Source organism: Ictidomys tridecemlineatus, chromosome 8 (genome assembly GCF_052094955.1).
Source record: "Ictidomys tridecemlineatus isolate mIctTri1 chromosome 8, mIctTri1.hap1, whole genome shotgun sequence".
Classification (NCBI taxonomy): Eukaryota; Metazoa; Chordata; class Mammalia; order Rodentia; family Sciuridae; genus Ictidomys; species Ictidomys tridecemlineatus.
Genome location: NC_135484.1, coordinates 26,021,259 through 26,047,894, shown reverse-complemented (window position 1 = coordinate 26,047,894; position 26,636 = coordinate 26,021,259). Strand labels below are relative to the sequence as shown.

Here is a 26,636-nt window from a genome sequence, read left to right as displayed (position 1 = left end):
ATGTTGGAATCCTAGCCTTGAATGGGATCATATTAGGATGTAAGGTTTTTGGAATTATGTCATGAGGGTGGAGCCTTTATAAATGGGACTTGTGTGTTTATAAATGGGACCCCAGAGAGTTCTTTCCTTCTCTTTTTTGTGAGACAATATAGATAGCAGGTGGTAGTTCACATTCCTAACGAGGAACCTCACTGAACCCAAACTGGCACCCTGATTTCAGACTTCCAGCCTCCAGAAATGTGGAGTAAACTTTTTATTGTTTAAAAACTACCCATTCTATGAAACTTTGTTACCACAGCCTGAACTGTTATAAATGAATTGTTAAATTATTTCTCTATACTTTTCTTTAATGAGCTCACATTTTCAGGTTGCACCATCATTCCAAGTAATAAATGTTACAGTCCTGAACTTGAGCACTTGGCTGTCATTGACAAGATCTAGGTCAATTTTCTCATAGATCATTGTGGTATTGCATGTATCCCAATGACCGTTTTACAGGTAAACCCCTAATTGTTACAGGATGTCTTAGAATGGATATTTCTCTTTCCTAGATAAATAATCTTACTTGAAATTCTGTGTGCATTTCAATTCCCTATTAATTATTTACAGAGAAGAACTGATCAGTGGCATTCCTGGTGTAAGTCCTTTATAACTCTCTACAAGGGAGCTGGTTATCATGTTCTATTTTGCTTCTCATACCTACCAGATGATACATCAGAATTTTCCCTCCTACTTTTAAAGATTTTCAATTAATGGATTGATTCAGCCAATATTCATGTGAGTCATGACACTGAATCCTTCCAGGCAGAGTCCTGAAATGTTCAAATAAAGGTGAACAAAAATAGGGGAAAGGAGTGGGAAAAACCAGTTAGAGAAAACAGAGGCTTAAGAGGAAATAGGGATGCAGCTCCCACGAAGAGCCCCTCTGTGTCATGTTAAGGGAATTACGCTGTATCCTGAGGGCAAGGGGTTGGTGGTGGCTGGGGACTGAGTGATTTTTAACCAGCGGAGAAATACACAGTGGTCTGCTAGTCCCATTCTGGATAGATTTTAGAGAAGGGAGCCTAGACAATTAACCGAGACTCAAAAGATAGAGGAGTCTCTGCTAATAATGATACCAGCTGCTACGAGTCAGTGGTGACACAGGAAAGGAGAAGAGAGACTCGTTCTGGAACACACCCATTATGACATGTCCTACGTATAGGATGATGGACATAACAAGTTAACGAGGTGGAACTGATAGTAAGTGTAAGAGAAGACAAAGAGGATTCCTAGTTTTCCCGTCATTCTAGGCACTGTATTTTGTTTGATCCCCCACAAGATCACCCCTTCCAATATGCAAGGCAGTCACTTCCACTTATTAGATGGTAGAAGTGGCTCTGAGTGGCTTCCTCAGAGTCAGTAACTGACCACTCCAGTGTCTGAAACACCCTATTCCTAGCTGAAGGGTCTGCTACTTCACATGCAAAAGTTTTACTCACAGTTAAAAACATCTTGGGTGCGTTCAGGCTCATCCTGAGTGTGTCATTTACTAAGATTTCTGATGGGCATTGAAATGTTGGGTCTTCTTTAGAAGACAGAAGCTGAAAGGAGAAGCTAAGAGAGGTCAGAAGTCCCTACGACTTTTAGTATTCACTAACAATTCAGAGATAAAGGGCAAGGAAAAAAGCCCCTAATGCAGTAAAGCACTTAGTCACCCCACAGATGTTACCAGAGCACTTCTAGGAGGACACTTACCAGACTGTAAACATATTTATAGAGAAAATGGAGAACGAATGTTCTAATGAAAAAAGAGAGTGGTACAGTAGAACTCTACAAAACAATCCAGCGGATCTAAAAATTTAGAACAGGGGTAGGAAGACCAAATGAAATAAAAGTACAATGACTAGTCAAATGTATATTATATGAAAAAAATCACATACTAAATAGTTCTAAGAGAAAAGTATTCTTCCATGGTTCTAAAAAGTATGTTTTTTCTTTTGATCGATTGCCCACTGATGAGACTATAAATTGGAGTATTTTTTCAAATGCTGAAAACCCAGGGGGGGAGGATAGGGCTTGGACAAAGAGCGTGTCTCCCCTGAGTGGGAAAATCCTCAATCCTTCACTGGAGAAGTGGGATCACCTCAGGGCTGCGCTTGAGAGAAGCCAGCAGGAAACTGGTCATTTTCCACAGGATGACCTCCCACCTCAAGGACCATGAAGGTGCCTGGGCCATGCCACCTCCTCCCAATCACCACAGAGCCCAAATTCATTTGTTCTGAATGTTTCAATTTCTAGAAATACATTCTTTTCTCCTTATGGCCAGTTCCCTTCTTATAAGCCATTAGTGATTAAAATGTTCCACTAGCTCTTTCTATGGGGTTGCTCTAGAAAATAAGAGTCAGAAAGTTAAAATCTTCCTTGCTCTGCTTTACTTATTGCTTGCATGTTTTCAGTACCACTGAAAGTAGTAAAACCCACTTTTCTACCTCAAGCTATGCAAAACAAAACAACAACAACAAAAACATTTGTTTTCATAAAAAGCCCTTCTCACCCAAATTATACTAATGTGTCACTCATTTAATTGACAATTACCTATTAGGATCCCTCAAGGGGCTTAGAATCTAGTAGGAAGCCAAAACACCCCAGTACATCCCTATCACTCAACAAGTGGTTTGTGTTCCGAAGAACATGCAAATCATGCTCACTGAGCTTAAATAATGCTATGAAAGGAAAAACCAGGGTGCTTTGAAAGGGTGATACCCTACATTTCTCATCAGAGGACTTTTTGGTATGTTATCACACACCAACCTCAGCACAACAGATGCAGATAAAATTGAACTTGCTTTTGAGACACTGAGATTAGCTCTCCAGCTTGGACAGGCGCCCTGTCTAGTTCTAATTCGATCTCTATCAATAAAGCCATAGGAATCCATTTTTCAAAATTCCAAAAGACACTCCATCAAGTGTATTAAAATAAAGCCCAAAGGTAAATCTCCATAACTGCATTTAGTACACAGATTGCTACTTTTAATGAGATGGGTGGAATGATCTTCACTTACACCGTGAGAAACATGGAATCTTGATAAAGAGGATACCTTCTACCAACACCAAACAAGAACTCAGCTCACCAGGGACTGTGTTGTAGCAGGGAAAACTGTCCATTCTCTGCCAGACTAAAGGATCAGATGCAAGTTCTGTAGCTTAGAAAAGCACCTGTGCTGTAGTCCAGGTCTATGATTGATACTTTCTAAGAGAAATTGCCAACATGAGCTTTTACTCTGAGAGAAATGAGGTTTTAAGCAACAGAGCGGCACGATCTCACTTGTCTTAAGAGATTTACTCTGGCTACTAGGTTGAACATGGGTGTCAAGGAAACGATTATCATAGACTCAGGGGAGACTCAGGCCAGGCCGGCAGCAGTGAAAAAGATAAGAGGCAGTGAGATTACAGGAAAATTTTTAAAGGTGGCATGAACAGGACTTTCTGACAACTGAATGTGGCGTAAATCAGAAAAGGGAGCCAAACATGACTTCAAGGTTTGGGGCCTAAACAAATGGCAAGATGGGTTTACTGCTGCAATGAGGAAAGTTACAGTGGAAGAGAAGTGTTTGGGAGTGGTGGGGAGGTTGATCACGAGTCTTGATGTGTTCATGTCAATATCCAGGCTACAAAGTGGAGTGGTCAGCTGAATATATTTCAAGTTTAGGGGAGGGGTCTAGGTCAGGGATAAAAAAAATTGGAGTTACCAATATATACCAAATACTAGATTTCCTTACAGGAAAACAGCAAAGGACTCTTGGCCCTGACTGGAGCATTATCTTAAAGTTAGATTCTCATGCAGTGAGGACAACTCTGCTCTGGTAGGCAGTGTGTTTCTCGTTTCTCTACAGGGCATCTTTAGTTTGACCCAATTTTAGACATCACATTGAGTTGCTGGAGGTCAGTGTCAAACCCAAAGTACAGAAAGACAGTTGCTCTTCAGGCACAGGGCTGGACGCTCACTTTCCAAAGGTGAAAAGAGGGAAAGAGAAAAATGAAGGGAAACCTCATCAAACCTAGTCCAAAAGAGCGGTCTGGAAGAACCCTTCGTGATGTCATGTGCCAAAAGAGTCCCATCTATTTTAGGAGCTCCAGTCTGCTCCCAGCTCACAGGCACTATGTTTTGCAGATAACACACCAACAATGGATCCATTTTGCAGTTTCATGAAGGTGAGTGAGGGCCAGGGAACAACTAAGACAAACTCATTTTCAGCCAAATTTGTTATCATAAGTGAAAATGCACAGATAACCATTTATAATATTTGTCCTGCCAACAGAACATTCTGTGGGAAGCAGAAAAGGCATTGGATGGGCAGCATGAGATGTTCTCTAGTAGGTGGCTGAAAAAGCAGCCGTCTCTGTAGGAGTCTCAGATCCAACTCTGAAAATAATGACAAATAGCAAACTGAGGCAGGCGTGGTGGCTCACGCCAGCAATCCCAGTTATTTGGGAGGCTGAGGAAGGAGGATCCCACATTCAAGAAAAGCCTGGGCAACTTAACAAGACCCTGGCTCAAAGTTTTTAAAAACTGTTTAAAAGGCCGGAGATGTAGCTCAGTGGCAGAGTGCCCCTGGGTTCATTTACCAATACAAAAAAAACCAAAGACGACGAACACAATTCACTTATGTACAGATGAAACTTTTCACCTACGTATTTTTCTCATTTAGCTCTGGAAATATTTTATAAAAATGAAGTACTTTTATAAAAACCACCAACTGAGCAGTCCAAATGTTGCTTTAAATTTTTATCAAATATTTATTCTGCCAGAAAACATTTCTAAGATGTAAAGGTTTTACCTTGATCACAGTGGCAGCAATCACTTCCATCGAGGCAGTCAGAACAGGGTTGGGACACTCTTTCTGGTTCACATACCTTTGAAAATATTTGTTGCTACAATGCTCATTTGCCATTATATCAGACTTATAATACCTTGTATTCATCTGGATGTATTTCTAGAACTCCAAGTTCAGAAAACTTTTCAAAGGTTGATGTAACTATGCTGTGATGAGAAATACATCTGCCTTTCTCACTATGCAGAAATACCATAATTGCAAATTATGGCACAAACCAGTCTTTCAAAACCCCAAGTAACCTAATCAGCAACTTTTTTTAAAAACACTAGGTCAAATTTAAATAATATTATTATATGCTTCTGAGAAAATACCTAGCATCTTACGTAAATTACTGAAACTTCAGAATTTTGTTAGGTAGATTCTATTCTCATAGTTAAGGGTATCTTTACTCAAAGGATGAGTTTATTTGGTTAATGGATACAGCTGGAATTTGTGAATCTCCCTCACTAACCTAAGTTAACTATTTTTGATATTTAGGTCATGATTAGCAGAAAATCCCTCATAAAGTCTCTGGCATTCAGGCATGGTGGCACACACCTGTAATCCCAGTGATGAGGGAGGCTGAGGCAGGAGGAATACAAGTTCAAGGGCAGCCTCAGCAATTTATCAAGACCCCAAGGAACTTAGCAAGACCCTGTCTCAAAATAAAAAGTAAAAAGGGCCAGGGATGTGCCTCAGTGGTTCAGTGCCCCTGGGTTCAATCCCCAGTACCAAAAAAGAAAAGTCTCTGCCTTTGCTTTCTTCCCAAAGTCAATCTTGAAGGAAGAAGAATCCCCAAAGCTGGTACAAGCAACACCTTTAGAGTGGATGGGAAAGCCACCAGAAGTCTTGAGAAGCAAAGAGACTAGGGCCAGGGAGAGAACTTCAGAGCATCAGGGATGAGATGGAGGCTCTCCTGGTGGTAGGGTTGTACCTGCCACAAAGTAAGTGCCCATCAAGATCCTGTGAGTTAACATGTACACTCAAAATCTCATTAATATATTTTGGTCAGATCTGATTAATTTCAGGAGCATTTAGAAATATCAGCAAATTCTGGATAAATTTAGAAATATAAATTAGCCTTCAGGATAATATTGGCAGAAGGGGAGTATAAAATACTGGACCAGAGCTTTCTCAGTCCTGTTAAAATTAGGAAAGGGTCTGGATGAAGCAGAACTGCAAATTTGTAAGAGCTGGCATAGGAAGGAGAGTGAGTACCTGCACCCTCCCCTTGGTACCATGTGCCTCTACATACTTTTTTTTTTTTTTTGGTACCAGGTATTGATTGAACCCAGGAACACTAAACCACTAAACCATATCCTCAGACCTTTTTTATGTTTTATTTAGAGACAGGGTCTAACTGAGTTGCTTAGGGCCTCGCTCAATTGCTGAGGCTGGCTTTGAACTTTTGATCCTCCTGCCTCAGCCTCCCCAGCCACTGGGATTACAGGCATGCACACCACCTTGCCAGGCTCCACATACTTCTTTTTCTTCTGTCATGCCCTCTTCCAAGCTAATTTTTTTTAGGCATTTTTCTAAGGTTCCTTTTCCATTTTCTAAGAATGACAGGATGATAGAAAAGTCAGCCCTGTCAACAGGTAGAATCCAGTTTGCCATTCGGGCTTCTATCTTCACAGGAATCTCCTGGGCACCCGCCTGGCTCACTGGGTGCGATTCTCTGAATCCTCTGCCTTCCCTACCCAGAATGACCCCTCACCAAATCCCAGTTCACCCTTCCATCATCTGTGTCCCCAACTTCTGTTCCCTCAGGAAGGCACAGCCTTTGTGACAACTTTTATTCTGAAGGTTTCAGTAGCACTGAAGTATGTGCCCTTCACTCAGTGAAACAAAGCAATAAAGAACATAAATGGCCTCCTGCGGTCATCAAAGGAGAGCCTGTCTTGTTTTCAAATGCTGTCTTGCAAAATTTCCTGAGAACAAACATGTAATACATAATCCAATCTTTTGAAAACTGTTATCTGTATAAATATAAATTCATGTAAATCATGTTTCAACTCATGGTTCCTAAAGCTCGCTTTTATGCTATTTATATCTATTTGTTATAAAAAGGCATTCCAAAGAAAAAGTGGGAACGAGTGCTTCTCTGATGCATCCTCCCTAAATTAAAACACAGTCAAGTCAGCATGGCCTGTTGTTCAATGGCTCTCAAGACTGACCACAATCAAATGGTACCTGGAGGTGGTGGTGATGAAGAAGAAGAATCTAAATCCAACCTAAGTTAACAAAAACTGATAAATGTCACATAGTAACCAGACAAAAGATGAACACTGGTGGCATTATACCAGAGTCTGTTGCCATACTGCCGGTCGAATTAAAACCTCTTGATTTTAAATTTAATTGCTAGGTGTGATTTTATAAAGTAATTTATTTTCTAATTTAAGAATAGCCATTCTCTACCAGCACCACCTCCCCATACCACATCTTACCAAGCTGTTTAATCATGCAAAAAAACATCCTTTGATGGTTTTCAGCAGTATTTTCTTCTGATGTTTAAAATAGAGAATTATATGTCCTGTATTGTTTTGTGCCTGTATGTTGGTGACAACATGATGTCCTGAGTGGTAATTTAAAGTGCCTTTATACTGATCCGTGTGCCTCAGCCCATTAACTATCACCTTTACTAATGCAGGTGGGCTATTATCACATCTTCATCCTGAGGGAATTCAATATAGCTTGGGTACAATACAACTTTCCCAAACAGCAATCACTGAGAAAGACAGCTAAGAGGGGGGGAAGAAAAAACTAACAAAGACAGGCATAAAAATCCGAAAATAGAGGAAAGAAAAATAAGAATGGGACCAGAGTATCAAGAATGGGGCCAGTGCCTTCACTAATCCAAGTCATCTGATTCAGTTCTACCAAATTACTCAGAGATTTATCCTTATACAGAGCAGCCCCAGAAACAGGGAATCCCAAGTTTAATGCACTAGACAGAAAAATTTGTCAAATACTCTTTGCTCTTTCAGCCCTTAAGAACAGCATCTCCTAGTTTATAATTATTACATGATCTATTCAGCATGCTGATTTGTTTTCTACTTCAACATTCATATTTTAATACCAGAATTTTACTATTTGTGAAAGAAGAATGGGAGCTAGAAAGTATGGTAAAGAAATAGTCTTTCAAAAGAAAGACTAAAGAAAGGGCTAGCTTTGCTTGGGTTATTACATTTCAATGTCTCTCCCCTCCAGTTTGAGAAATGCAAGTTATCATCAGTGTGTTTACTAAAAGCACTACTTTAAATTGCAGATTGAGCAAATGTGAATTCCTGTTGGTGGTTATAGATCACTGGCTAATAATTACATGCAATTTTTAAACGAGTACAGGTTGCAAGAATAGGGAAGACTTGCGGAATGATGGTTCCAAAATATGCTAATTTATTTTAAAAAAAACTCAAATTCTGAATGTATGATAATAAAATATCCAGAGTCACACAGATGTGATATTCACAGGGACCCTTTGCGTTTTGGTTTTTAAAAGTCTGCTTCAAAACGAGGCTCAGAATCAAAGAGTCAAATAGCACATGCTTTGCTCAGTGCTTACTTGACAGGTTATGAGCAGCTTTAAGAAGGAGCCAGGGACCCTCCAGAACAAATGTGGCTTTCTAGCTCACTTGAAAAATACACTTGTTTCAGCACAGAAATAACAAATCTGTTTCTGATTCCTGACATTATTTCCCAAATGCTGCCAAGAAAAGAATCTAAGGAATTCTTTTACATACACAACATACACGAGACAACTGGAAAGAGGCCTGCACTGTCTGCATGGTGCACACAGAGGAAGGGGGGCAGAGTGTCCACCCATGAACTGCCCTTGTGGGAGCAGAAGCACATGCCTGAGATTGTTCCTAGCTGTAATCTCCAACATAACTCTTTGCTATTATTAGACAACCCAAAGGCTTTCCTAAATCTGTAACTTGTGAAGCAGAAAAGGGTATAGACAGGACCCTATCATGCAAAGCACGCAGGCAGCTGCGACACACCCAACTCCACAGCATTCAACACGTTCCTGCTCCATGAAACTATATTTCTAGATCTTAGAAGACACACGGAAGCTGAGAAAGGGAAAGAACCTTCCCAACACCAAACCAGTTTTCAAATTCCCAAACCAGTTTTAAAATGAAGGGTTCAGTGGTGGAGCACTTGCCTAGCATCTGTGGGGGCTCTGTGCGCAACCCCAGCATCAAAAAAGGAAAAGGGGGGCAAGGGGAAACCCAGAGAAAATGCAGAAGCAGGGCAGGGAAAAGTCAATATTAAATTCAACTTAAGGTCCATGAAGCTCATAAAACATAGAGCACAAAAATATGTATGTATTAATCCTTTCCATATTAATAGGAGCATCATTTTTAAAAATACTACCTTATTTTTAAAACTCAGAAGGAGAATAAGCAGGAGAATTCTGAAAGCCTGAGTCATCCAACAGCCGGAGTTGTTTAATGCAACCATTGAAAGTTTTGGCTCATACCGAGTTGACTGCAGTGAGCTGAGTTCAATTTTGTTTTTGTTTTCCCCCCTCTCAGCAGGATAAGAGTTCATGAAGGAAACTGGATCATTTAAAGGAAATAAGAGGCAACATTTTCTTTTGCATGACGGGTCATAAGGGGTAGATTTCAACCCATCTCCATACAAGCTTGTCTTAGGCTTGTATTGCTACTGGTTCCAAATGTATTGTAAAGCAGCATGGTGGAAGGTCATTCTTTCAGTTCCTCACTAGACATACCTCCTATAAAATGACCTTTGGTCCATGTTACTTTGTGCATAGTGAGTTGTATGTAAGGTGTCCCCCCAGAATCCATGTCTACCTGGCACTTCAGAATAGGCCCATACATAGAAATAGGTCTTTGTAAATATAATCAGGCAAAGTGAGGGGAGACACTGGATTAGGGTGGGCCCTAAATTCAATAACCAGTATGCTTATAAAAGAGCCATTTGACTCACAGACCCAGAGACATAGTGAAACACAAGAAAGAAGGTCATGTGAAGACAGAGGTAGAGATTGGTGTGATGTTGCCCCAAGCCTTGGAATACCTGGAGCCACCAGAAACTGGAAGAGCCAGGTAAAGACTCCCCTAGAGCCCACACCTTGATTTCAGACTTCCAGCCTCTAGAATTGTGAGGAAAGAAATTTCCATCATCAGCAACTCACTTAGTATGGATTTGTTATGACGGCTCTAGAAAATCACTACAGATTTGTCTACTAACCAGAACCAGTAATCCTTGCTACCATTCTACAAGAAAATTAGTAGAAAATGAGATGAATATATAAAGGCTCTCTAAGCTTTATGACATTGTGGTGATACCACTCAAGCACATGATTTTAAGTTTTATGAAGTATAAGTCTGTGATGGATTAGAATTTTTTAAAAATGTCTTTACCACAGTTAGGAAAGCACTGCAAAGGTAATATTTATAAAGATGAAGATGATGTACTATAATTAAGGAATTTATATTCAGCTGGCTCTGGCAACAGCTGTCTGGAGTCCCAGCTATTCAGGAGGTGAAAGGATCACTTGGGTCTACAAGTTCAAGTTCAGCTTCAGTGACACAGTGAGACTTGGGCCCCCACCAAGAAAAGAAAAACAAGAAACAAAAATGAAACTTAACATTCTGAACCATCTTAGAAATAATTATGTTCCATGTATTTTTTTTTGTGGTAAAAACATTGTATATTAATGTGTGAATAATCTGAGGATATGTATTAACTATACACACATGGTAGTTTGTTATTAATCAGATTACTTGATTAGCCAAAAACTCTTTTCTCAGGCCACAATGGATCATTGATTATACTTTGAAGGGACAGTATACCATGCCTCTGTTCACCATAGGGACCTTGGCAGGACTTTAGAGAACATCTTCCCAAGGACAGGGGGCTCAGATGTTGCTCCAACAAAATACATTTGGATGGAGAAAATGTTTCTGAGATACTTCAATGGCAACAGCAAAGAGTGACTGCAGCTGTAGCAGATATTAGAGCAACAGTAAAGACAAAGATGACTTCCCTCCCTCCTCTTCTTCTTCTTTTTTTTTTAATGAATGAGGGATTGAACCCCAGGGCACCCAACCACTAAGCCACATCCCCAGCGCCACCCCCACCTACCATTTTTTTTTTTTTTTTTTTGAGACAGGGTATAAATAAGTTGCTTAGAGCTTCGCTAAATTGCTGGGCTAGCTTTGAAATTTCAGTCCTTCTGCCTCAGACTCCCAAGCTGCTGGGATTCCAGGTGTGCGCCACCATGTCCAGCGTCATCTATAAAGACACTTCACTAACCACCAAATTGGCAAAATACTGACTTGAGAAAAAATTGTCTCATGAAGAAACGAAAAACCTGAATCAATGTAAGAAGCTATCTTGATTAGAATGTTTTGTTTCAGAACCACAAGAAATCATGCAGGAACATGATTTAAGCCAAAAGAAGGGCAACCTGTTTCCTTTAAGGCCAGTGCTAACCACAATCACAAGCTCAATAGCCCCCAGGACCTGGGGTAGCAATAGAAACAGGCCAACAATTGAAAGCCTCTTTTCCAAAGTAAGAACACCAGCCATCAACAAGTGTTAACTCTTAATAGCTGTGTTCAACTATTAGGGTTTGCCTCAGTAGGTAGTACAAAGGATGACCTAAAAATTATAATTGTAATCCAAGAGGCTATAAACCATAGGTAGACAATAAAATGTCCACAGTCTGTCCTAACTGCTGGGAGATCAGAAAGTGGGCTTTGAGCAGTATGTAGATTCCAGGTTAGAAAACACATCAGCCTGGAAGTACTCCATTGTCATCACATGCCATGCACTTAATTTTCCAAAATTTCCTAAGTTACTATGGAAACCAAGAGTCCACAAAATTGATAGATTCTTTCATAAAGTAAAATTGCTGTTAAGGTAATGGGTGGAGAAAATATGTGGATGCTACAGAAGTCATACCCAATAACCACTCCACACCTGCATTCAATTAAAAGTCCAAAACCTTGAGCTATCATTGGATCATAATGATTTCAACTGCACCGTGGAAATTACACTGTTACCATTCACTTCTATCCAATAATGCTATTGACTCTTTAAAGTTAAACTTTTATCATTGTTGTTGAGGAGTTAAAAAAAAAAAGTTTAAGAACATTTCAAGAGAACTCATAACTCCCTTCATCTAAAATTATTTTTCAGATATATCCAAGGTCATTTCCCTAGAGTAAGAATTAATTTAATGTTTAGGGAGAAAAAATGTGATTTCCTTTTTGTTCTTAACCCTTGATTTTATCAACTTGTACCTACTCTGTAAACAAATATCCCCAGCTCAAAGTATAACATTAATGACTCAGGAGAGTATTAAGATATCAAATTAGGGTTAAAACCATAAAGGCTAAGACAACAGAATCCATGTCGATTCCTCATTAACAAACTTTGAGAACAAAGGAGCAATCGAAAGTGCAAACACGCCAGGACCACTTTATCTCCAAAAATTGCAATGTGGTCAAGAGCTTCCCTTCAACATAATGACATACACTGAAAGATATGAGCAAAATAATCTACTTAAGTTCCAGGGAAATTCATCCTAAGTCCCTCACTTCAACGATCTCATAGAAAACCACTCTGACACGCCTAAATTAATCACATTGTGACAAAAGTTAAAAAAAAAAAAATAAAGTTGGAAGAAAAAATAATCGCCTAAAAGGAGAGCATACACATCAGGGAATCACTAAACATACTCATTATACATCATCTTACTGTACTCAGGAAGTACTGTAATTCATATGTAGCTAGAACAAGAAGCATATTCTACAGTAAAATTACTTTAATTTCTGAATTCACATATTAAAGCTTAAAGCGATGGACTCCTTCATTCCCTTCTACTCATTCAAACTTTGTACACGAACAACTCATGATATGAAAACTTCTCTAATAGGGCTCATCCTACAGCTGTAAACTATTTCTACATTTACCAGTCTTACGATAAAAAAGCTCTCTGTTATCCTAAACTTTTAACAACTGTTGTCTATGACAGAACACACACACACACCACACTCAAAGAGAGAAATATCCTTTCTAAAAGAAAATTCCATCTCCCCAGCAGGAGGTCTTTCTTCCTGTTTGCAACAACAACAAAAAAGAACAATGACTTTTTTACTTCCATACTTAAAAAAAAAAAAAAAAAGTCCCTCAAACTTTGTACTGGGAGGAGCGCTGAGATTTAGACTCTGATGGTTTGTGACAATTTTCCCCAATGGTCCCAAAGCCCCCTCACCTTTCAGGCAGAACATTCTGCAGCAGTTCCATGGAGGGGCTGGTGCTCTGCAGTCGATGGAGCCTGCAGGGCTAGGCACAGCTGTCTCCCAGCCCACCTCCGCAGCCACCGCCAGAGAGCGGGCGGCCGGCCAGCGCCTGTTACTACAGGAAGCCACTGCCCAATCCCCAGCTTTCTGGGCCGGGCTGCTGACACCTCCCTATCTCTCCTCCGTTATTTCACACCATGGAATCAGTCCTGGAGCCTCTTGGAATGGGAGGGGAGCTGGGCATCCGCAGTCACTCTTCATACTGTCCAACCCAGACCAGCACCAGGACAAGCCCATTTGTTTGTGCTTATCTCTCAGCATTTTCCATTGCAGCAGATGTAGCTCTTCATGTGATCAACAATACAAAAAAGAAATTACTCGATGCAGTTCAACTGTTTGCTGTTAATTAGGGCTTATTATTCTTTGACCCCATTATTCTTTTTCTGTGGCATGCTGGCTCTCTTTTTCTTAAATACAACCACCCAGATACTGGTACATAGCGAATACTATTCATATTAGAATACTATTCATATTAGAATATGAAACTGCAAACTTATCTGAGTGTACCCAAATGAGTGAATATATGTGCAATACTCACATAGTTTTAGGCAAACAGTAAGAGCTATATAATAAGTGCTTTCATCATTATGGCTATTACTACAGTTTATAAACTAGAGGGTTAGGATAAAAAAGTGAGGCATGTCATATCTAGGGCATTGCCATTTTTACAAATGAGGAAAAAGAATCAGTGTTAGAATATATGAATTTCTAACTCTACTGTAGCCTTAATAGACAATTAAATCCCCCCTCCATCCTCTCTACCACTGGAGAGCTAAATTCACTCAAGGCTACTAGACTGTAAACTCTTTCACATGGGTTAAGTGTGAAAGAAGGGAGTTAGTCTGCCAATATTATTTCAGGGGTACCAGTTTGAAAGTGCCATCTGAACCCAGAAGGGCCTGTGGTCCTTCCCCACACAGACTTGAAAGTCTCCTGGCTGCAGGAAGTGGCCATTGTTCACAAGACCCATTGCTGCTGCAGGTCTTCCTCTGGACTCCACAGGATACAGGAAACTGACTCAGAACCAACCTGTCTGTCTGTGTGCTGGGGTGTGGCTGTCATCCTTGCTTCCACAGTACAGATGCTCTATGCTCTTTTGGCTTTCGACATCTGGTTCAGCCTATCCTATCTGTATCTCTGCTTCCCATCATCCTGCATCACCAACAGCAGTTGGTTAATAAGTTGCCCACCATGAGGAAGTCATTGCACTAGTTGCTATGACCACAAAGAAACATAAGAAGTCCCTGGCTGGAAGCAAGTAAGGATGAAAGCAAGTTAAAATGTGCATTCATCAACTGTGATAGTAACTCTTAGAACAGAACTGGGAAGAACTTCACAGCTCATGTCACCATGAGGTGATTTACCCACCTAAGTAGGGGGGCATCAAGATCAAAACCCAGGTACCTGACTGGCCTGCTTCCATCTCACTATGTGACCTTCTCCATGGTCATTCTCTGTCCTCTCCTACCTTGAGTGACCTTCCATGTAATGTATAAACTGCAAAGATATTCTTGAAAATATTCTTGTGAGTTATGCTAAACTTTTTAAATTGCACACAGAGAAAAAAGAAAATACCTTGGAGATAATATTTTCAACACAGGCTTATACACAGAGTATGTGTCTAATAGGACTTTATTAATACTCATAGTTTAAACATTTTCTAGTAAAGTAACTATGCTGGAAAGAACACTAGACTGGGAAATAAAGAGAATCTGATTTTAGTCACATGCATATCACATCTAGCTGGTCTCTATAGCAACTCATTATAGTAAATGTGAAAATTAAATGTAAGGGGCTGGGGATGTGGCTCAAGCGGTAGCGCGCTCACCTGGCATGCGTGCAGCCCGGGTTCGATCCTCAGCACCACATACAAAGATGTATGTAAATATTTAACTAAATAAATATTTTAAAATTCTCAAAAAAAAAATTAAATGTAAGGACTGACCTCCTAGATTCCACTCTGCTCCATTATTATTATTATTTTTTTTTTTTTTGGTGTGAACAGATATAAGCACACTATATACACACTACACTCTGTTAGGTGCATTATGTCAGATCTCAAGAAAAGACAGAGTCTGGCTGGGCACAGTGGTACACACCTTGGGAGGCAGAGGCAGGAGGATCACAAGTTCAATCCAGCCTCAGCAACTTGGAGACCCTGTCTCAAAATTTACAAAACAAAAAGACTGGAGATGTGGCTCAGTAGTTAAGCAATCATCTGTACAAAAAAAAAAAAAAAGACAATAAAGAAAAGGAAAAAAAGAGAGAGTCTGCCTTTTCATAGTTTAGTGCAAGAGCTGGGTGAGACAGCTCAGTGGCAGAGAACTTGCCTAGCATGCATGAGGTCCCGGGTTCCATCCCCAGCATCAGAAGGAAAAGAAAAAGAGGAGTGGAATAATCATCATAATTCAATGTGATACAAAGGAAGAAAGCGCAAAACTAATAATGGTCAATGATGACTTCTTGCTTATTACCATCTCATTAAGTTCCTCTTGTTAACCAGGTTAAAGCATCTATAATTTAATGTAGTGAACTGAACAGTGTCCACCCAAAATTCATGTCTACCCTCAGAATGTGACCTTATTTGGAAATAGGTTTTTGCAGATATAATTAAGGTAAGGGTCAAAATGAGATGATACTAATTAGGGTAGGCCCTAAATCTAGTTTCCTAATAAGAGGGCAAAGGACACACAGAAACACAGACAGATCCTGGGAAAATGGGCAGAGACTGCAATGATCCTGCCACAGGCAAGGAACACATGGAGCCACTGTAAGCTGGGCAGGCAACCAAGTGTCTCCTCTAGACCATGGGAGGAATGAGACCAGGCCGACTCCTTGCTTTCAGTTCTCCTGAACCATGAGAGATAAATGTCTCTGTTTTAAGGCACCATGCTTTGGGTCATTTGTTACAACAGCCCTAGAAACCAGGCATTTACGTTTATTTAGCAAGACAAGAATTATGAGACAAGGGGAGTAACTTTTTTCTTTTTAAATTACATTCAATTTATGTTTACATGGTTTAAAATATTTTTTTCCATAATCCTGTACTTTCTGTTCTAAATTTTTTTATTTGAGAGGAAACAAACTTCCTATAATATAGCACTTCTAAGCAACACAAACATCATTTTCCATTAAATTAGTAAAATTATAGGTATCACCAACTGTAAAGTTTAATAGTATTCACCTCAACCAACAGAAATAGAATGGGTTTTTATTAGTGTCACACTGAAGACTCCAGAATGTTTAAAAATCCCTCATCTTTGTCCAGTGAACAACTGTGAATACATCTGAGAAATAAAACATGAAACGTCGCGGTGTTCAAATTCTGGGGAAAAAAGAACTATCCATTAAGATTTTATCCATCACTGTCATTGCCATTGAGATTAGAAAATAAATACATGGACATTGGCATAGAGGGAGCAAGACAGGGATGATGGATAAGCACAGAATTTATAGCTCATTGCACAGGACAAAGGTCTTGCCTTTGCCAACCATGATCCAAGGGCGGCAACCACTTTTCCCCCCTTGTGAGATTACAACATCCAGCCTCATGTTAAAGTTTAACATTATTATCTCTACAAGAGGGAGTGTCACCCACGCTTACAGCCAAAAATTTCCAGAGAATTATGTCTCCTAAACCATGCTAGTGCTATTTCACTGGTGTATTAGAATTGTATTTATTTTGATTTCAGTAAAACAATGGAGATGAGGATAAATTAGGAATTAATTTGCATACACATAGAATTAGTAAGGAGTGTAAATCAGCTTAAAATTCTACATCGTTTCAAACAGAAACAATAAACAAAATTATAAAACATAAAACAAAATTATATAGGAAAAAAATAGGCAAACCCTATCTTCTCCCCAAGTATCTTTGCTCTTCCTCTTACCGAAAAAGCCAGACAAAAAGAGAAAAGTCTTTTCCATGCCCATCCACAGGTTTGTACACATCAAGGAAAGCAGGCCTGTATCTCTAGGCAGGTTTTTGAAGCACAAGAAGGCTTTGAGGCTAAGAGTCATGTTTCCAGCCACCAGTGCCTTCATTTTCCTCTGTATGGCAAGAGACTGAAGATGCTGCAAAACCACTGATGGCTTAAAGATGAGAATGACTAGCCAAGTGCTACGGCATGCACCTGTTGTCCCAGCAACTTGGGAGGCTGAGACAGGAGGATCTCAAATTCAAAGCCAGCCTCAGCATCTTAGCAAGACACTGTCTCAAAGTTAAAAATAAAAAGGACTGGAGATGTAGATGCACAACACCCCTGAGTTCAATCCCTAGTACCAAGGAGGGAAAAAAAGAAAATGACCAAGTTTAGCCAGTTCTCTGAGAATGGATCCACTCTGGTGAGCTTCTGACCTTTTAAACTAATATTATCTTTCCCAACTTTTAGTTATTTCCAGTCCTCTACTGTTCCACAATACCTCTGGCTTTATCCAAACTCTGAATTTCTCAGAGAAAAGAGGACTCAGTCTGTTTTTCTAATATTTATAACTACCACCACAGGCCCAAGAAAACGAAGGGAAAGAATTACACACTGTAACTTTAAATTGGTTAACTACTTTTTCCCAGGCTGGTTGGTTAGTTTATTTATTTATTGGTGCTAGGAACTGAACCCAGGGCCTCATGCATGCTACATACTCTACCACCGAGCTATACCTCTGGCCCCTCCCAGGCAAGTTTAAATCTAGTTGCCTCACTTCTCTCCCCATTCTGGCCACTGTTTTAGGCAGAAAAGTCTGGAAATCAGTTGTTTTACTTTCTCCTCCTAAAATGACCTAAAGCTGTGTCCTCTTTGATTTTTCTGCACTTCGGAGTCAGGCCTGACCTATTTAAACCCAAGGGCAACATACATACTCTTTGCTCTCTCCTTTCTCTCAGCAAATACCTGGATCCTGGGTTATATTGTGTTGGACACAAGCCAACTATGGAGCTCCAAGGAGACCAGTAAATACTTCACTGAGATTCTTCTATGGTATCTGGCCTCAGGTGCACTCACTCATGTCACTGCATTTCCTCCCTGAGTCCTGAGAGTTCTGCCCTCCTGAACAGGCTCTTAAAGTAATTTTGACTTTTTTTTTTTTCCTTCACAACCAAGTGTGGACTTCTTGACACCATGACCAACAAAGTAATCCTCATTTGATTCCTTTCTGTGAAATTTTTGTCTAATTTCATTCATGGAATCCTAGCTCTCCAAACACCCCAAAATTAGTTTTGTTTTTGTTTTGATTTGTTTTCTTTACTTTTACTTCTTTCTTGTTTTTCCTTAAATAACCATCGGGGTTTTCTGGTTCCATCTTCCCAGGGAAAGTGACTATGAATTTCCAAGTTGAGCTGGCTTCCCAGTTGAGGGGATCTTTCAGCATCTTCTGAGCACTCTTACCTGGAGCAGGCTGCCTGGTCTGCAATCCCCTACCCACCACCTCCATCACCTTCAGAAAGAAGCAGGGGACACTCACAGGCAGCAGAGGCACAAAGGAGTCTTTGCCACTTGTGCCCTTCACCCAGCCCTGAGCAGCTTCCACACCTAGTGCTTTAAGGTGAGATGTTTCTTCAAGCTGGAAAGTTGCTATCTCGGTAGCCATTTGTTTTCTTTCCTTTCTAAATCTGACCTGCTGATCCATTTTCACACCTACTGCATCTTTTACATTACTCTGTATGCCCCTTCCCTCCACTGGGGGGAAGTCGCCTGTGTAAAAGAAAAATATAAATACCAAATTTTGCACCTAGCAGCCCCTGTGGCAGGACCTGTGTCATATTCCACTTGGTCTCGGGCCCTGCTGTCTTGGATCCAGCTGTGATTCCCTCTGTCTGAAATGCAGTCCTCCCACCCCCACCTTATTCCTCCAAAGCCTCCAGGGACCAGGCCCCTCTAGAGCAGTATAATCAATCTCAACCTTGCATGACATTGCACAGTGCTCTACCCACATGGCGGTCACAGTGACACAGCTGCCCACCCAGATTGAGAGTCCCTCAGCACAGGGGCTTTCATTGTTAATGCTTTGAGAGGTACCTGGAACATGATACCGGATTAATGTCTGTGGCATAAACACATAAAATTATTATTATTATTTCACTATTGCATCCCAAAACATATTGATTATAATAGCATATTGATTATTAGTAGTAAACATATTACATAAATTAAAATCACTATTTTACATACACACACACACATATATATCTATACTAAAACCCATTAAGTCACTGACAGTATTTACAAGTGTTAAATTATCACAATGTACTTCATAAATTTGTACAATTTTATGATAATTAACAAACAATAAAAATAAGGCTGGGTACAGTGGTGAACAGCAGTAATCCCAGTTACTCAGGAGGATGAGGCAGGAGGATAGCAAATTTGAGATCAGCCTGGGCAACTTTAGCTAAGACACTGTCTCAAAAAAAATCTTGTTTAATGTGGAGGATGGGTGGGTAGGGTAGTGGGGATGTAGCTCAGTGGTAAAACATCCCTGGGTTCAATTCCCATTACTGCAAATAAATAAATAAAAACACAAATAAACAAGTCGCTGATCATTAATAGCTAAACTCCAAGGTGAGAGTTTTATAAATCATTTCTTTAAAGATTAAAAGTCTAAGGAGGCTCATTTTTTAAATACAAACGCACATGGCATTCTCTCACCAGGCAAGCTGACTAGAGTAAGCTCAGAAAACAGTTTTGCTCATTCTGCCTGAATTAAATATTTGAAGGATGATGGAAGTGGAAAATAAAGAAAAAAAAATTCTGGAAATATCTATTATAAGAATATTGATGATAGTATGTCCAGCTGGAGGGAGGATACCAAAAGATGTTATAATCATGACCTCAAGTCCCCTTTCTTAGTGAACTTATAATGAAATGCATTATAGAAGAGAAAAACCAAAATCATTAGTCTAGGTACCATTCTTACAAGCTTTGCAATTGTCACTGTGCCTAATATAAACGTATCTATTTTGGAGGATCTAGGTTAAAGAACATTAAAATAACCTCAACAGCACTTTCATGCTTTCATGTGCTCCTTGAAGGACTGACTCCTCTAAACACAGATCAAAGGCAGGACCCTCAACCAAAAAATTAAAAAAAAAAAAAACTGACCTAAAAAAAAAGAAGTCATTTGTATCATTTTCTCCTAAGCATCTGAATAATCTGAGGAAACTAACCTTGAACTACAGAAACAGGTGCAACTCTTCCGCTCACAAAATCACCATCCATCCTAAATCATTCTTAAGAGAAATCATTCTACAGATCAGAATTATTCACGTTCATGTACCAGTCAAGCAGGAGGACCCTCAAGCTCTGGAATATAACTATTTTTAATCATCAAGCAAAAAGGTAAAAAGAAAGATACATTAATATATGAATAGGAAGATACACTGTCCCAATTAGAATGTCCAGACTCCTGATGATGTCTGCATAGATAACTGAGTACTCTAACATTTAAATTACTTAAGACTTAAAAATTTAAAATATCTTGTTTTGAAGCCAACTATATATTTGAAAAACTCAAAGCTCTGAAAAGAACTATGGAATTTCTGTAAAGAGGTGGTTTATTACTGAAATCACCACATTCACCGACATTTGACCCATTTTAACCGTGATGCCAACACGTCAAGGAAGAGCTAATCATTTCCCTTTCAACTGCCAAATCTCCTGAGCAGTCAGGCAGCTTGAAACTTCAGGCATAGGGAAGTTATTTCAGGACCCATAGGATTTATGATGATAATGGTCTGAGGAAACCACAGCAGTTAGGTCCTTCCAGTCTTTTCCCCTGTCCTTAGGAGTTTAAAAATAAGCAAGAAAATCATTCTTTAAATTGGTAGACCAATTTCAGGGGGTGGAGTGCATGCCGCAGCACATGATAATCACAGAGTCACAAGGTCCACAGAGAACCACATCTGCCACAAACACAGTTCCTCCTGATCCTGCTCTTTGATTACGCCAAGCATGATCTGAGCCCTTGCCCTTTTAATTTCTGTTTTACCTCTTTCTTCTCTCTCTAACCTACTGGCAGTGAACTTAAATTCCAATAAAAGTAACCTAAAAATGTGCTTATGGTAATGGCTGAGATTTACTTGTGTTCTATTTTTATCCAGTGTTTCTCTGCAAAGTCAGCTATTAACTACAATAAATCTAGAAGCCACTGGGTGTGTGTGTGGGGGGGGGTTATATGTCAAAAACAAAATACTGATTTTGAAGTTTAAAGATGCATTTATTTCTTCTTTTGAGGCAGGTGTGCTTCTGACAGCTCTATTAAGTTCTTAGACTATCTCTAGGGACTTCATTCAATTCATTAAAAAAAAAAAGTGCAGCCTGGGGCCCAGCAGCTCCTTCTCCTGGTCCCTTGCATTCTTTAGAAGCAGAATGAATTCTGGCTTCCAATGGCGGTTATTAGTAAGTCGCCTGTCTCCTGTGCATCTGCTTGGGAAACCCTTGGTGTGATTCAGAGTAAGCAAATGCTTCTGAAATCTGCTTTCAGGTCAGCCAAGGAATCTGTCACTTGACCTTCATAGAGCAGTCAGGAATGTCAAAATTAAAGAAACTAATAGAAAAGAACATAATTTCAATGCCACGTAGGAGGGGAGGGAGGAATTAAGGACAGAGCCTTAGTGGGCGCCCCTGGGTCCTGAGGACTGAGCAGCCTACCTCATCTGTCCAGATCCTCACTTCTGATCTGTCCAATGAGGGATCTGGCCAGGTTTTCTCTGAGGCTTCTTCCAGCCCTAACACTTTACAAAACTGAAATTTTTGAATATTTATTTCACCAGAAAAGAAAGACATCTCTGAAATTGCTGTAGCCTCTGAGATTTTAAAACCAAAACAGAGTAATTTTGTTGGGCACCAAAAGCTTTTCCTATTAGAAGTGAGCATCTTGGATCAATTGTCCAGTTTTGGGGCAATGTGAGAAAGGATGACAATGTTTTTAGAAGTTGTTATTTTTCTCTGAGCTTCATTTCTTGAGTCACAGAGATTTTAATTTCTGCTTTCAATTAATTTAAATTGCATTTAAACATTTTTTTGCAGCTCTCTGATGTATAAATCAAAGTACTCATTGAGCAACTACTGTGGGCCCACGATGCAAAATGAGGATCACAGCATTTTGAGACGGACTATTAAAAGGTCACATGAATTTTGCGTATGGGGATATGAGCGGTTTATTAAGAAATTCATGGAAAACCAGAGGCTCGGTTCAGATTTCTCTGTCATTTTTTTTAATAATTCCCATTTGTATTAATGAAGAGCAAATGTTGTCTGAAGCTGTAGGCCAAAAGTATTTAGTGGGGTAGAATTGGTTTTAAATAATAGAAACAGGTCTTAATTTCATCATTTCTTGACTTCTTTAAGGTAGATGATATGAAGAAAGATATGACGTAGAAAACTTGGGGAGGAATGTAAATTGTGTAAAAACCAAGTCAATTTTTTGATGTCCAAATAGCAGAGGAGAAAGGAGAAGCAACAGAAGGAGAACTCAGGCGTTATCAGAGTATGTGGGTGAAGCCAAAGCTTAGAAAGCTATACTGGTTTCTGAAGGGCAAGGAAGCAGTAGATGGTCATCCTCTTTGCAAAGCCAGAGTGATTACAGGAGTGTTTAAAACAAAATGCTTATAAAAAGAACTGGGATGGGGCGGGGCCTGGGGCTCAGTGGTAGAGCACATGCCAAGCATGGCACAGGGTTCGATTCTCAACACCACATACAAATAAATAAAATAAAGGTCCATCAACAACTAAAAAATATTAAAAAGGAAGAAGAAGAGGAGGAGGAGGAAGAGGAAGAAGAAGAAGAACAACAACAACAACTGGAATGCCCAAATACAGCCACAGGTCAGAAACACCAATGCGTATACTTTATTAAATGGTGCTGAAAAGAAAATGGAAGAGAAGATAAACATGTAAAAAAAAATATTGACATATTTTAGTAACATCTACTCAAGAGATCACTGTTCTGACAAACTCAACCACTCAAAATAAGATCAGGAAGCAGGAGGTCACAATGGCCTCCAACCAAATGGCATGACACTGGGGATTGTGCCTCAGGATCTCATTAGTCTTCGGGTCAATATGGCTGCAATAAACTGGATTGCTCAGACCCTCCCCGCAAGTCTCAATTAGAAACACCAAACCAGAAAGCGGTGGGACTGGAAGAGGCAGCACAAGTACAGAGGTAAAAAGAGAAAACCTTTCTGCATAAGGACAATATGAAGCAGTCCCTGTGAGCTCAAGGACACGAGGTGGAGATCCACTTCTTGCCAAAATAAGGATCTTTACAAACTTCAGCAGCCATCAGGGCATCACCAGATTATTATGAGGTTCAATGACTTTTCAAGGACACCTAGGCATCAAAATAAAATTAAATTATATCCTGCAGATGGAGCAGGGTTATTTCAGGGTCAAGGAAAGAGAGTGGGACTAAGTCACAAGAAATGAATGCAGATCCATTCTGAATCTCATATTATTCACATGGCTCCAGACAAGTCATTTAATCTTTCAGGGCCTGACTTCTCCCAGTAAAAGGAGATGATGCCACCTGTCCTGCCCATCTCACAGGACTGTCATCATGATAAAATGAGATCAAATGTTTGTGAACACTAAGTAAACCATGACCTGAAAGTTAGCTCCACAGGTGTACTACAGTTAGCTCCACAGGTGTACTACGTTCACAACAAAATATTTCAGATTATTGTAGACTTTGGAAAAATAAATGAGGCATCCATTATTACATACGATTATAATACACCAATATAAAATGGAAAAGAAAAAATAAATGAGGCAAGCTTCTGTTACATGGAAAAAAAACAATAAGTGAAAGGCATATTTTGCTAACATCTTATGCAAGCTAACACATAGTCCACAGGCTCATCATCTAGGAAGGCCTGTCTAGTCAACCACCAGTCTTTTACAACAACAACTTTATGTATCAAAGAAAATGCTTTTTTTTTTTTTAAATTTAGTTCAAACATAGAATCTCCAACACATACAGTCTAGAGCCCAAAGATTCAAAAGCAGTTAAATGGACCAAGCATCTCAACTCATTTTCCCCTGTGTGAAAGGGACAGCAGGCCAAAAGACACAGTGACAGGGAAATCTATAGGAAAGAGGCAGACATTGGCCAGATAGCGGTATTCATGTGCTTCCCCCAGGGTTGGCCCCCAGATGTGAGGAAACAAACACTGTGCTGGGGCAGGCACATTGCAAATTACTCCATCCTGCTGTGACTGCTCCTTTCACATGGACATGGTCCCAAGCGAGGGGTTCAGAGGGAAACTCAGGAAAATACCCACTATGGTGGATAAATGGTTAGAAGCTCACAGTCACGAATTGGTTTTTAGACCAGGCAGTTTTCTGAGATGCAGTCCCAGTCACACTGTATTGCAAGGCACCTGGAGTGTGCCAGGCCTTTCTACAGAAAACAGGGGACCCTGCACAAACTTCACCCTGCTTACAACTTGCATGTCTCCAGAAGGAACTCTCTAGTGCACAAGCATCACAAAACCCTGCTGAAAGAACTGAAGTCCACAGACAGCAATATTTTGCAAAATCAAAGTTATGACCTAATAGGGAGTCATAAAATCAAGTTGTTAGGCCAAGACTGATATTTTCTATTTAACAAAGTAGAAATAAAACAAGAGAGACTAGAGAGCACACGTGTCAACACATGGTAAAGGGACGTCGTTTCCCAAAGCTTTTAAGTGTGTGTACATACACAGACAATGTGCAGACTTGGAGCCAAAGAGAAGTATACTCATTACTCCAGACACAAGCAGAACTTTTGAAAGTCTATATCATAAATAACCGTAATGATGCTTTTGAGGCACAGGAAAAAAATAAATGTTCACACCACAGTTCCACTGCAGAAGATTCTTCCCTCCATTTGAAATGAAATTTATTGAAGAAAAAAAAAAAAAAACTAGCTCAACTTTTTCAAAAACCAGAGAAAAAAATTCACTGCTTGAACTTTTGTTGTAATTTATATGAGTTGGTGTTTGTACACGACTTTCAAGATTTCTCGAGTTGGTGGCACCACCTCTCCCTAGTTACAATGACACATGAATGAAAACACACCAACTGAACAAACCAACACATCCCAGAGGGTGAGACGTAAGCAGAGCCTGGTGATCCAAAGGAATGGAGGAAGACAGAGTCCCCCACCCTTCATAAAACAGCCAAAGGACACCCAGGAGACCAGCCACCTGAGGCCTGCTTATAAATCAAATCAAACTGGAACCCTTAAGGCAAAAGAACATCCAGGCATTCATATTTAAGGGCAAAGAACTGGGCTTGCAAAGCTAAAAGGGGAAAAAAAAAAAGCATTTAAATCATCTCTTTATAGTAGGAATAGAGTGTGCTGACTAACTCAGTAATAAAATCACTTTAAGGTAGAAATCAAAGTTCTTTTTCCAGGAAGTCAATGTACTCTGTGTACTTTCTATTGGTGGGAGGAAGAAAAAAAGATTATGTAAATAGAAAACTCCTAGGCAAGGCAATCCCAGCAACCACACCAAGCACCAGCCACAACCACCCACAAAGGTAAATTCACAAATTGTCTTTTGTATGCTTTGTAACAGAATCCTTGACCAATCAGGACTAAAGCAACACCCATACACCTGTGCTCAGGTAAGAATTCCAGTTGATTTCAAGATGTAATACAGGAACACCAGACACTGTTTCTGCCTTAGTTTCCAATTACCAAGTGAAAGAGAACCTTAGGGAAAGGAGACAAGAGAAGCATACCAACTGCAAGATAGATTTATTCTCATTTTCTCTTTTAAAGTTTATGATAAGGAAAAAAAATTAAGTCATGCAGTTCACTGAAATCTCAGCTGCTTGTAACTTTTAGTTTTCCTTCAAGAAAGACAAACAGACATTGAACCCAAACTTGACAATCAGCTTGTGCCACTTGAATGAGTTCAACCATCGAAGAGTTAGCCAGCCTCTAGCCTTGTTTCATACTTTGTTCAACCATGTACACAAAGTTTATTAAGCTGTGCCTTAAAAACACACGTAAAATACTTGAAGTGCACAACTAATCATGCAAGCAGCACTTTCAGAAATGTGACCACGCTTGAATGATTTAGGAGATGGCTCCAAACACTCTTAGCAAAGAAGCAGCAGAAGAGAGACAGGGAGACTCTCATCTCCTTATCTAGCTTATTCCCTCCAGTTCATGACCACCTTCTTCCACTATCCATTCATTACCACTCCCAACATAGTCTTTTTCAAAAATAAGAGAGCATGAAAATGGCAGGGTAGAGTCCCTCCCTCTTCACCATCCCTAACAAGTACCTGCTCGAGGATCAGCCCTGCGGGCCAGGTCTCTCCAAGTAATCTTACAATTCCAGCTATTTTGATCTTGAACCCAGGGAAGGCTCACGCCACAGTGAGTTTCTTTCCTTCCAGGTTGCTTTATACTGAGTCTGCTGAGCAATAGGAGCTCTCAGAACATA

The 26,636-nt window shown here is 39.9% G+C and overlaps 1 protein-coding gene across 5 annotated transcripts in view; it reads right to left on the bottom strand.

The window, feature by feature from the left end:
* Nhsl1 (NHS like 1) overlaps positions 1-26,636 on the bottom strand; it is a 238,909-nt gene that overhangs the window by 90,088 nt on the left and 122,185 nt on the right. The window contains exon 1 of one of the 5 annotated variants that reach the window (XM_078019052.1): positions 13,111-13,244. The exons of the other annotated variants lie outside the window; for them this stretch is intronic. Coding sequence (XP_077875178.1) covers positions 13,111-13,126 — 16 coding nt within the window. The 5' untranslated portion in view covers positions 13,127-13,244. Of the gene's footprint in view, positions 1-13,110; positions 13,245-26,636 lie in introns of those variants that run through there. 5 annotated transcript variants of the gene reach the window in all.